This window comes from Notechis scutatus, chromosome 1 (genome assembly GCF_049901735.1).
Source record: "Notechis scutatus isolate UNSWTSFEM ecotype Mainland chromosome 1, rNotScu1.2, whole genome shotgun sequence".
Taxonomy (NCBI): domain Eukaryota; kingdom Metazoa; phylum Chordata; class Lepidosauria; order Squamata; family Elapidae; genus Notechis; species Notechis scutatus.
In genome coordinates, this window is record NC_142009.1 from 72,521,890 (window position 1) to 72,535,621 (window position 13,732).

Consider the following 13,732-nt stretch of genomic DNA (forward strand, 5'->3'; position numbering starts at 1 on the left):
AGTAAAGTAAACCACTGCACTGAGGTTGAGCCAAAATAATTACATCTGTCAATGGACTACTTAATATCAAATCAAACTTTTATCCGTTTTTCAAATTTACTGTCTCCCAATTTTTCTGACAAATCCTAATGTATTTTAAGGATTCTGTTTTCAAGAAGAAAAATTGTACCCGTTATCGCCTTATTTTACATTTTCTTAGTGAGCTTAGTCAGAACTAGCATTTGAAGATGCACATTTTCACGTGATGAAAATCTTGAAGCTTCACAAAACTGGACAAATACAAATCAAATTTGTGAGTACCTGCTTTGTTTTCAAGAGCAGCCTTTAGTATCCTGTCACATGGTGTCATAACTCCCAAATCAATAACTCTGGGGAAGGAAATGGCAGTTTGCTAATCAATTTGTATATATAGTCAATTAATCCATGTCTGTTAATAGTCCACACAAAAGATCAATCATTCTGTGAGGAAGTTCAAGAGAACAACATTTGGCTTGTAATCTTCCCTTATATCTGAGCCTTCTTATACAACACTTGCCCCATTCTTAGTTATTATCGTTTTTGCTTGAGTTACACTTTCTATTAAGTCCAGTGACTTCTTATTTAAGAACAGATAATTGAGAAATGAACTTCTTGGGCAGTAATACTGCTACCAAGCATTTCAAGATAGCTTGCCATATTGCAAATCCTGACGACTTTGACCTATGAATTGGCTACCCAATGTCCAGACAAAAATTCCCAGATTAGAATATATCTGAATATGCTCAGTTAGGGAGAAATTGAACAGTTTCAAGTTCAACCATGTACTTTGATCAAAGTTTTGCAGAGATTTTATGCTATCCTATACACTTTCCTAATTTATTCCAAAGAGTTCTTGATATTAAGTTTAAAATAATTGAGGCCAAAATCTTCTGCCTTTGTGGTGATGGAACAGTTAACTGGCCCATGTTTTTATTACAGTACACAGTATTCTGTAGAAATTCATGCAAGTTTAATACATTTACCAAAAAAGAAATGTCTGCCCAAGTCACTCACAATGATTTGGGTTGGCTTACAGAAATAAAACCCCAATACAAAACCCAACAAACCCTCACTGTCCCCTGCCCTCCCAATAGCAATGATCAGACAAACCACTCCATATCACCCTGGGCTATCCAGGTCTGCTGGCAAAACTATGTCAGCCTTTACTAAAACTTTTCCTGTGTAAACAGATAAACTTTATATATACCACCTGTTTTTTAGAGTTGGTACTTTTTAAATGATGAAAATAAACAGATCTAATAAATATTGATTAAAACAATCTAAGCTGCCCTCAGAAGCTAGCACTTTAGTCAAATCATTAAATGTCCCACTTGCAGAAGACATTTCTAGCCTGTCAAGTAATTACAGTATAATGAGGTATGTGCAAGTTCAAAAGATCGAGTCTCATCACCTGAAATTATTGCAGCCCAAAACTACTCCTACAATGTTCTTGCCGATATCATGGACATCACCTTTCACAGTAGCTAACACAATAGTTCCTTGATAAGGATTCTGTAGGGATAAGGATTAGTAGTTAGAGAAGATGTAAACAAACTGTATGCCACCTGTTTTGGTTTATGACTGACTCACCATTTCAATCACAATATATGATAAAGACTGAAAAATTATAGTGCAAACCATCGTAAGAATAGTAGGTTGTCAACTACAGACTGACTACACTTGAAAATTTTGGACTGAATGCTCACTAATAATAAGATTTGTCATTATGTTTCAGCCTAATTGCCCTTGATTAAGACAGAAATGAGAACTAAGAGCATCATATATAAATATATTTCAAAAGATCTTTCTCCTAGCAAGGAATCACCTTGCATCTTAGGCAGTTTGCTGCAACTCAACAGACCACAAAGTGAAAAATACAGTTATTTTGTCAATCCATTAATTTGATCCTTATGAGAATAACACTTAACAATATTATCCCTGTGGAAGTCAGCCTTTCTGAATACAAAACACAAGAGTCTTTTAAAAATTACTTTTGTCAACATAACAGAACATTCCTCATGGCTTCAGTAAAGGAACTATTTGTAAATGGGGATCTATCAGCAGCACAAATGACTATTTAATAAAAAGAAGTAGATCAGAACATTGTAGCACAGCCGTGTCTAACCTGGTGCTTTCCAAATATACTGGAACTTCAACTCCCTAAATTCTTAGCCATAATGGAAGCAAGCAGCCTTAGCATTTTCCCTCCTGAAGCCCCTACTTCTAAGATCCTCTACTGATTTCTTCAATGAATACTTTCATATCAATGTTTACACATTATATTAATTTCTTCAAGCCAAAAGCATTTCATTAATTTGTACATGATAGTGGTATATCCATGTTTTTAAATTTGTTTTTTCTTATTCATGAAAAACAGTAAGTGCTGTTTTAAAAAGGAAACAGAGGCACACACATAAATCTTTGCTTCTTTTAGCATACCATATTTTGCTAATGTTGGCATATTTTTCTCAAATGGGGCCCTTGTGTTCAAACAGGTAGGGATTCTGGGAAGAGATTCATGGAAAAAAATCACCATGTCTGTATAACTCTGGGTCTTTAAGGCTGTACACCCCCCCAAAAAAAAAAATATTTATCCTGATTACAGCATAGCTAATTTTCCAAACAAACAGGTATGTAATCCATATATGTAACTTGCAGGGGGAGAAATCAACAGCATGCTGCAGGCATGCATAACCAGGCTCTCAAAGCTCTGCTCCTTTTAAATAGCTGTTGCATACAATACATAAACATAAAAATATTAAGACTTCAGTCCTGGCTGCCATTTGAAGCTGTTACCTTACCTTTGCTGTCCACTTTAATACCCCTTGTTATTATCCATCATTAATGTAAACAAAAGCTTTGATGCCCGAGGGTTTCTATGTTACTATCATGCTTAACTTTTTCTGTCTTAAAATGTAACAGAATTTGGGGGAAATGAACATCCAGAATATATCAAGGTTCAGCATAATTATGCATTATACTCATGAAAGCCTGCGTGACTGGAGCTGAAGGGCATGCTCATTTAATCAAGCCAGGGAAAATAAGTCACAGTGGAATGGTCAAACAATAATCACAGGCCTAATTGCTAGGGGAATCCTAAAACTGATGGGAATGGGCTAAGTTCGGACTAGGCTGCAACGTGGACCAGTGCATATATTTATTCTTAAGACATCTTCAGGATAAAAACAAGATGATTTCTAACATTAAATGGTTTGAAGCAAACTAATTGGGAACAGGACTAAATAGCTTTCCTCTTCAGTCCTGCACAAGCCTGCAGCAAAGCCATGCATTCTGAAAGATAATAACCAGTGCTCTATATTTGCTGTTCTTCTGGCGCTACAGCGAGTATTCTGGGAGGTAACGGCACTCGGGAGAGCTTCTATGCCATGAGATATGCACCTCATTTTGAGATAGGACAGCAGCAAACATTCCAATGATAAAATTCATATTCAGAGGCCAGCAGATTCCCACACACAACCGAGAATAGCAGCATTTAGCATTTCCAAAAGAGTGTAGCACATACTAACTATTAGCGAGTAATAATACAGGACTGGCCTAATTCCATACTGATTCACAACACACTTTCCCCTTTTTAAGTAAACATGTGGCTGCTAAATAAATACATCTTAAAGCTAGTAAGCTTCTGGATTGTTGTGTTTTTCACTCAGCATTTTGCTTTACCTCATTTCACTCCCAAATGCCAAAGACAGCATAAAATTCACAATTTGTTCTTAAATCAACCCAGCCCTCGCAACAATTTGAACTACAAGAACAACTGCTGTTATTTCATTTTTTCATGCCTATTAGGAATGAAAGAAATCTGCTACAGCACAAAGCATCAGGTTTCTTCCAGCCTCATGATTGCTTCCAATGAGCAACTACACATTAGCTTGACAGATGCTTCCTAAGACAAGAGGCTGCAGAGCATGGAAGTCCAAGGATTTTGTTTTTTCTGCCTTTGGAAGTGAGCCAATCTGATTCACACCTCCCAAACTAATTTGCATTTCTCCAGAATCCATTTTTCAAGTTCAAAACTGCATTGTATTATACAGTACATCAAACCACAAAATGCTTTTAAAACAAGAACAGTGCAATTTTTAAAAAGAAAAATGCCGATAAAGAGAATAATACGATTGGCATCAACTTACTAATGCATTTAGTGACATCAGTTCTAAAAGGTCTGATTCATCAATCTCTTCCCTGCTGATTAATTGGGACGCTGTAGTAACAACTAGAACCTCTTTGCTCCATAGCTTTTTGCTCGGAAACAATATTTTGAAGTGAGCCTATAGGACAGGACTGTCAAACTCCCTGCCCGCGGGCCAGATGCATCACGCCTGGTTTAGTGAAAAGGAAAAAAGCCCTGATACGTCACATGACACCACCGTGACAACCCGAGTTTGACACCTCTGCTGTATGAGATTGTACAGATAGGGAATCCCAAAAATTAGCTTGTAAAATGAAGGGGAGAACTACCCAATGGGAAGAAGGGGCACAGAAACAAAGCTAGCAATGGAAGTAGACCACATCAGTGGAAAATTCTTATCACTGAAAATGATGCGGTAGAGACAAATATAGCTCAACAGAGAGAAGCAAAAACTGTTTTTGTTACCATTGTTATTTTTTTGCCTGTTGAACATTCATTCAATTAAGTACCAAGTTTATGACTATAGATCCTTATATAGCATACTATTGCTGTTTGTTTTATTGGCAAAATATCAAATGGACAACTTTGTTTTCCGATCAGCTGCCCATTTCTGTGACTGAGAGCTCATGTAAGAGGATCTATTTATTGCAGAAGTTGCTGCCATGACGTGCCATGAATTCCTGACCTACACAAAAATCTATAATACAACTGCAGCCAAAATTAATTTAAGAGAATCAAGGACTGAAGCTGCAAACTCACATCTTCTTCCGTGCTACCAGATAAGGCACGTAATTCTTCTCTTTCCTTCTCCATAAATGGGATAAGATGACCCACTGCTTTCTTCATAACTCTAGCAGATTTAATCACCTGTATATTCAGATTCAGAAAAAGACCCATGAGAGTGTTCAAAAGTTTATTCAAGATTATAACAATTAATGAATTAATCTGAAAGCAAACCATACCAGGCCCCCAAAACAGAAAATTAGCAATAAATACCAACTAAGTAACCCAGTAACTTCTAAGCAACTCCTTTACCAGTTTCTCCATTTTCTTCCATTTTAGAGAAATGTGTCCAATGCACGCATTCATATAAAATACTTTATTTGGCCAAATGTGATTAGATACACAAAGAATTTGTCTTTGGTACAGAAGCTCTCAGTGTACATGCAAAGCAACAGGGGAATAATAATAGTAATCACAATAATGACACCAATAATGGGTTAGTAGAGGAGAGGATAATACTATTACAGCCATACAACATGGGTGAATATATTTAGACATAAGACAGTACTGTGAGAATTAGAGTGGTGGCACAAGGGGGAAAAAACTGTCCCTGTGTCTAGTTGTTTTGGCATGCAATTCCCTATAGCAGCATCCCAAAGGGAGGAGTTGAAACAGATTATGTCCAGGATGTGTAGTTATCTTCTCAGTTCTTCTGATCCACGCAATATACTGGTCTTCTATGGAAGGCAGGCTGGTTGCAACTGCTTTTCTGCAATCCTAACTATCCGTTGGAGTCTGTACCTCTTCTCTTAGTTGCTGTGCCAAACTGGACAGATATAGAAGTACAAATGACAGACCCAATCATTCCTCTTTAAAGCTATATCAACAGCTCCTGGGGCAGTCTGAACTTCCTGAATTGATGCAGGAAGAATATTCTTAATTGTGCTTGGTTGTACTGTTAGGTGTCCATTTCAAATCCTCGGAGATTATACAACCCAAAAACTTGAAGGATTTCATTCAGTGGTGGGATTCAAAAAATTTTACTACCGGTTCTGTGGGCATGGCAGGGGAAGGATACTATAAAATCTCCAGTCAGAGGTGGTATTTGCCGGTTCTCCGAACTACTCAAAATTTCCGCTACTGGTTCTCCAGAACTGGTCAGAACCTGCTGAATACCACCTCTGATTCCATTGCTGATACTGTGCTTTCAAATATAGTAAGAGGTGGTACAATTGAAGGTCCTTCCTAAAATCCACTCTCATCTCTACAGTTTTAATTACTCATAAGAAAAGAGAAAGGAGACTATTTGCCTCCATGGCAAATTAGTTCTATTCAAGTGAAGTTCTAACATATAGTAAGAGGTGATAGAAGGACTCTTCCTAAAATCCACTCTTATCTTTATAGTTTTAAGTTTGTTCATCTCCAGTTTGTTCCAGCTGCACCACAGGGCCAGTTATTCAACCTTCAGTCTATATATGCACTCATCACCTCCTTGAATGAGACCAATGACTGTTGTATTATCTGCAAATTTCACTACTTCAACAGAAGGATCCTTAGAGATGCAGTCATTGGTATAGAGAGACAAGAGCAATGGAGAGAGCACACAGCCCTGAGGGGCACCTGTGCTAATTGTGAGGTGCTCAGTGTGATTTTCCCTAGCTTCATCTATTGTTTCCTATCTGTCAAAAAATTAGTAATCCGCCTACAAGCATGGACAGGCATAGCTAACTGAATCGGTTTAGTGTTTCTAAAATGATGGTATTGAAAGCTGAGCTGAAGTCAACAAAAAGGACCCATGCATAGGTCACTGGGGATTAAGATGTTGCAAGATATAGTGCAGTACTATATTGACCACAATTGACCATCATCCACCAATGTATTTGCACAGTAGGCAAACTGCAAGGGATCTAACAGCGGATCCACGATGATTTTCAAGTGGGCTAACACTGGCCTCTCAAAGTTCTTCATAACCAGAGATGTCAAAGTGACTGGTCTGAAGTCATTCAGTTCCCTGATGGAGGGTTTCTTGGGAACTGAGATGATAATAAAGCATTTTGCCTCCTCAGTCCAAGACTTCGCTGTTTTGACCACAGGTTTTGTGGTTTTAAGTTTCTGTCTATAGGCGGGGATGAGATGAAGCATACAATGATCAGAGAGACCCACAGCTGCTCTTGGGAGAGAATGGGAGAGGGAGAGGGAGAGGCACCTTTTAATGTACTTTAATATTAATATATTTAACCTTTTAATATGGTGTCACAAATCTACCACAAACCTATCCCAGTGGATTTATTGTTACAGTGACTTGCTAGTCAAGCAAAGAACACTTAACACTTGCAGTTCTCCAAGACTATTCATTGCTTATTTAAATAAAGTGAGCCATGCTGCAGTTTCAGCCCACATCTGTAAAGCTGTGCCTGCCTGCATTGCAATGTATATAAAAGACTAATTTGGAGAAAGCCAAACATTAAACCTTACTATTAAAACTAAAAGCTAACACATGAAAAGAAACAGACAGATTGTGAACATATTGCCAATCAAATATGAACAAATAAAAAAGGAGACTAAACTAACCTATGGGGTAAAATACAGTTTTATCTGCTGGCATACGTGGGGAGAATAGAGGATATTTATGTCCAATAAGGCACTAATCCAGAAACTCATCTTTACAACTGAATGTAAGTTCAGCAACAGTCACTAGCAGGAATGAAAATAAAGTAATACCCATTTTAAGGTACAGGGTATCTCTAGTATTAGAGCACATGCTTTCATACATGAGGTCCCATATTAAATCATCTCATCTTTACTACTAAAGGGTCATTTGCCGCAGGTGATTCCCAGGCAGTTTGAGAAAAAAAACTATTCAGGATCAAACACAGTATTAAAATGTGAGGAAATCTGAGAACTTATAAGCTAAATCTGCCACTAGGGGAAATCCTAGTTGCGTAGGTTAAGCAGGGTTGAATGTAATTTGTATTTGATGGGAGACTATTAGGAATTTTAAGGGCTATAGACTAGCCACTGCATATTGCTACGAAGAAAACTACAGTACATGGATGTAGCAAGGGTTTCCAATTCTCAATTGTTTAACAGGACCAGCCATATTATTTATTCCCACTCCCAGTTCTCAATTAAAGGAAACTAGGTATTTCAGTGAAAGGACTGTGAGCCTCTTCATTTCTGAAACGTCAACTAATTTCTTGGGGTCAAAATTCTTTCAGTGTACAAAATGTCTTTCCCATTACACTTAACTAATGAAAATTGGGATATGGAAATGTGTATGTTTCGGTGTAAGACACTACTGCCTCTAGAAAGTTGCTGCCTATGAGAGTAAACTGTACGAGGGAAACTGGACAAACTGTTTGGCTTGGTATAAGGCAATCTCCTATATTCTACTACAACATCCTGAAGTGCTAAGAACCAGACATTGATCCTCCCTCAAACCAAAGAAAGCATTGGTGTAATGTGTAATTACACAGCTAAATTGTGATAGGCTAATGGAAATTTCTTCTTTACCTGAGGAAGAAACATCTTGCCAGCTCCAAAAAGATCACCAACTATTTTCATGCCATTCATCAGGGGCACCTCAATTATATTAAGGGGTCTGGGATACCTCTCTTTGTTTTGTCTAGCCTCTTCGGTATCCTCAATCACATATTTCTCAATGCCCTGGGGAAAAAAGCAACCATCTGTACATTAAAGTGGTATATATCTTCCCACAGTAAGCATCATTTATCTATTGCATTTTACAAAACGGGGCCCCTCAAGAACAACCTACTAAAAAGAGACTGTAGTAATTCAAGGGTGTTAAAATAGGCTAATTATACCAAGAGCTGAATTCAAAAGTAAACCTACAGATTAAAGTAAAAAAAAAAACAAGAGAAATAAAACATGCAAGTAATATCGATTCATGTTGAAAGCATGAGACAATGTTTTCAACCTCTTTCTAAAAGAATCCTGAAGGAGTCTGGCAAAGGAACAGAAGTAAATCATTCACCAGCAGGAGGCCTCCTCATTATCTCACTTCCCAAAATTGTGTGTGGGTATTCCGAAAAGGATCTCTAAGTTTTAAAATAGACAGGCTGTTCTTGAAGTATTCAAAATTACACCTCCCTTTTCATATTGGCAGCTTCTGATCTGCTAAGTCAGGGGTGTCAAACTGGCAGCCTGTGGGCCTGATGCATCACACGTAGGCCACGCCCATCCCAGCTCCGCAAAGAGGAAAAACGTCTCGATACATCATGTGATGGCAACGTGACATTGCGAGTTTGACACCCATGTGCTAAGTGCAATTAACAGCAACTGGTTTCAAGCCAACTGTAGCAAGAAGTTGTTACAGCCTTGTCTCAGGTGAACCTCCATTTTTCATTATAAGGTGTTGATGTTTTGAAGGGGGTTCTAAATTGAAGCCTGTGAAGAAAGTTCACAACATTTTTCAAGCTTGGCACCCTTAAGATGCGTGGATTTCCACTCCCAGAATTATCCAGCCAGGCCATGTGTTCAGAATTCTGGGAGTGGAGGTCCACCCATCTTAAGTTGCCAAACTTGAAGAACTCTGTTCTAGAACTAAAATTTGTTACAAATTTACACATTTAGATCTATTCACATAAGAAATGTGAATGGGCATTTATTTTTGTTCAAGAGAAGTTTTCCCAATTGAGATCCCAAATGGGCCATTGGAAGCACACTGTATTTCTCAATTCATCAAGGAACAAATTCTGGAAAGCTGAACCCCGATAGCATAACAGATTTGGATGGTACTGTCCACCAACTTTTCCCCTTAGGATTAAACCTAGTCAAAGAGGCAATTTTAGCTCATCAAACAGGTAAATGTACCTTAACAAGGGCATACCCCAGTCTTTCTTCTACAGATCCATTTCTCCATCCATCGGTCTGTACGACTTTTTTTCCTCCTTGAGCATGGGTCTGGAATGAGAGAAGTTAAAATGAAATAATTTGCCCCACCATCACTGATATATTGAAACTATCTTCCTATTAAGTGGAGAAGTCTAGTCTATTACTCCATGTATAAGAGGTTTCTTTCCCAATCAGATAGGACAGACTTGTCTCAGAGTTTGGAAGGTCCTTTAGGCCAGCGGTTCTCAACCATGTGGGTCTCAGGACTCCTTCATATTCTTAAAAATGACTGAGGTTCCTAAAGAGCTTTAGTCTATGTGTGTTATATCTATTGATATGTATTGCATTAGGAATTAAAATGGAGAAATTTTAAAATATTTGATTTCAGGGACTCCATGAAAGGATATTGGGGACGCCCAGAAATTCCAGATCACAATTTGAGAACTGATTGAGGCCATTAAAGAGACACAACTTTAATGAAATCCTGGGTCAAAGAGATTCTTCAGATTCTTCGTTGATTCCAAATTTCAGATTCTGTCTACACTTCTATTAAAGTTAAGTGTAGAGTCAGAGAAATAGGCAAGAACTACTATGAAAGCAAAGAGAGCTGAATCATACCTCAACTCCTGGGAAACAAAGTAGTATTCAGATGGGACTAACATCTCAATAAAGTATCGTTCTAGTCTTCCTATGGAGTTGTGTTTCCTGTAGTAGTCTACTTTGTATAGTTGACATGAGGACCCAAACTGTATGTTTTATTTGCCAGAATTAGGTTCTGCTACTTGAGTAATAAACACATACTGTTTTTGTATAAACAGAATGTTCAATGTGTCACCTCAGCTCCAAAAAGATTTTTTGACTGAATATTTAGCCACTTCCTTTATTTTATGCCTTTATTATAACCTTCTAGCCTCAGAAATGCTTTAAAAAAAAATAAGCCAAGGGCAGGGTAGAAAGATTATTTACCTCAGCATTATATGATTAAGATCCCTTAAAAAAATCAAGGGCATGTTGAGGCATCTTCTTATATTTATCTGTACAGAACAGAGATGGGGAACATTTTCGGCACTGAGTGCCCAAACCGGAAAACACGCATGTGCGCACGCCTAAGCGCCAAAAACCCAAAGAGCAGCTGGCTGATGCGCATGCATGCACTGGTCAGCTGGTCTTCGCATGAGCCGGAGCACCAGAAACCCAAAAACCAGCTGACCGGTATGCGCCCAGAAGAGCAGCTGGTGACACTGTGCATGCCCACAGAGAGGGCTCTGCATGCCACCTCTGGCATGCGTGCCATAGGTTCACCATCACGGATATAGAAGAAGCTTCTTACAGATCAGTGCAGAGTTGCATTGGATCTTTAGGATTAGCATGGGTGTCTGATGTTATGACACAATCTGCTCATACCTCACACTTGAATACAGATAAACAGTTACTTGCACAGGACAGCAGTGGAAAGTGGGTAAAATGTATATGTTGGAGTAGTCTGGACTACAAGCAATTACCCCATTATCAAATTGATTAGTGTCCAGAAAATTCATGTCAAATGAAAATCTGACCTAACCTGTTTCATGTGCTTTCTGGTCTTACATAATCATGGCATATGCGTAAGATACTCTACACATCTGAACACTTAATGGCCGCTGATTGATTGCAGAAAGCTGCTGCTTCTAAACAAGGTAAAATAGGAAAACATAAATATTCCGTCAATAGGAATAAAAATGCCAAAAAAAAATTGGAGCTTTGGATTTTTATTCCTGGTAATATAATTTAAATGTATCCCCAGCCAGTCTAGCAGCAATTTATTTTAAAAATCTAATCACTTAACTTGGCTTTAGTACAGTCTCTCTTGGTGATCGTTTATGTTGTATCACGTAATGGATCGCTAATGAATAAAACACTGTTCTGGAACTGGAATGCGCCCGTCAGCTTAATAGAATAGCCTACCCCCTTCTACTCTGCTGTGCAATACTATCTCAGCCTCCTTTCCCTTAAAATGTTTTATTATTTGTATTATACTGTGGTTTATGGAGCATGTCAACCAACAAATTCTGATTCCAAATGCTACTTATTTTAAATAGTAACACTGGCAAAATTGTTCTTTCCCCTAAGTATTTCCCTCGTAGAATGAGAGCAAAACCTACAGGCAATCCACAACTTACAACTCCTGTTGCTTAATGACTGCTGGTGAGTGCTTGAAGTTATGACGCACTTCCCAAAAACAAGACTTACAACATCAGGGGTCCCTGTCTATAGTCACACGACCATATTTTTGGGGTCTCAGCAACTGGCCCATATTTGCAGCCATTAATAGCAGCCCATGATCACATGACCATGATTTATATCGTTTTCTTCAGAAACTAGTGTTTACTTATACTTTCCAGAAAGAAAACATATCAAAGCAAACAATGGGTTTGCTTAATGACTGCTGCATTCACTTAGTGACCACCATGTTCACTTAACTGCTGCAAAAAAGATCATAAATTTGGGTGTGGTTACAGTGTTGACCTGTTTTAAAGCTGTCACGACTTATGACAAAATTGCAGGCTCAATTACAGTTGAAAGTCAAGGACTACCTATACTGTCTGCTTCAATCATCATCATCATCTTCATCATCGCCATCCACTGCAGGCTGAAGGTCTCTTCCACATGTTTCCAACCTATATTAGTCCTGAGCTTTCTTTTGCCAATTGGGTCCGGAGTACTTGCTGATGTCGTCAATCCATCTTGTTTTAGGTCTCTTTCGTGGATGCTTTTTATCAAGCAGAATCCATTCTATGACTGCCTTGGACCACCTGCCCATCAGTTCTTCTTGCTATGTGACCAGCCCATTTCCATTTCAATTCTTTTACTTTCTTGATGGTATCGTATATTTTCGTTCATTCTCTAATCCAGGGGTCCCCAACCACCGGTCCGCGGACCGGTACCGGTCCGTGGAACAAGTCCTACCGGTCCGCTGGTTTGCTGGGCGCCGCCATCTTTTTTTGATGAAAAAGTGCTTCCAGTGAGGTCACCGGAAGCACTTTTTCATCAAAAAAAGATGGCGGCGCCCAGCTAATGCCGGTACCGGGCCGCGCCATAAAAAAGGTTGGGGATACCGGGCCGCGGCATAAGAAAGGTTGGGGATCACTGCTCTAATCCATGTGTGAGTCTTTCCATCTTGTCTTGTAATGCTGACCATGTACCTTTCCACGGCTCTTTGCATCCTTTTGTATCAATTGTGAGGTTAGTGCACTGTTTCACCCACAGAGGTTAGAGCAGGTACAACACACTGATCGAAAACATTTCTCTTCAGGCATAAGGGGAGGTTGTTCTTGAAACAACCTCCCCCTATGCCTGAATCTGCTTCAATATAGGGACAACAACAACAACAAAAAACACCTGTACACCTGTAAGATAGGCCACAAATGAATATCCTCCCACCAAAAAGACACTTCTGTTCCACGTTCCAACCCTATCTTTGCTCACATCTTTGTGACTTGCTGCTCCTTATTAAAAATGCCGACATTTTAAGGTTCCCAACGCAAAGAACATGATTAAGATCTCCCTACAGATGTTTATCTCAAGTATATACAGCTGGAGATTCAGAAGGCTGTGGCTTTTGAAGTTGGCATGGAGAAAGATTATTGGACCACCGTTGTTACAGTTGGACATGAATTTGTGCATTCTCAACTCTGGGACATAGCAAATTAGCATGCATCTTACTAAGAAAGAACTCACTTGTTTGCACATTTATAGCAAACACCATATTTTGTATTAACTGTAATTGTCCTGTTTTTTTTGTTTATATTTCCTCTTATTTTTCCTTCATTGTTTTAATAATTAAATAAAAGAAAACCCAGTATATTCTAATTCATACTCTTGAAGCAAAAATGTGTTTATCTATCTATTTTCCTAAACTACAATTCTATTTTGTTTTTCTTTGGGAAAGGCAAAAAAAAAAAAATTCCAGAATCATCCAAACCCAGCATGATTTGATACAAAGTGCTTTAA

At 38.5% G+C, this 13,732-nt stretch overlaps 1 protein-coding gene across 1 annotated transcript in view; it reads right to left on the minus strand.

Moving 5' to 3' along the window:
* The window catches only part of MTR (5-methyltetrahydrofolate-homocysteine methyltransferase), a 79,047-nt gene that overhangs the window by 16,933 nt on the left and 48,382 nt on the right, over nucleotides 1-13,732 (minus strand). Inside the window, exons 19-23 of the mRNA XM_026669412.2 lie at nucleotides 9,722-9,811; nucleotides 8,402-8,554; nucleotides 4,925-5,032; nucleotides 1,430-1,530; nucleotides 301-368 (exon numbers count right to left, since the gene is read on the minus strand). Of these exons, the coding sequence (XP_026525197.2) occupies nucleotides 301-368; nucleotides 1,430-1,530; nucleotides 4,925-5,032; nucleotides 8,402-8,554; nucleotides 9,722-9,811 (520 nt within the window). The remainder of the gene's footprint in view (nucleotides 1-300; nucleotides 369-1,429; nucleotides 1,531-4,924; nucleotides 5,033-8,401; nucleotides 8,555-9,721; nucleotides 9,812-13,732) is intronic.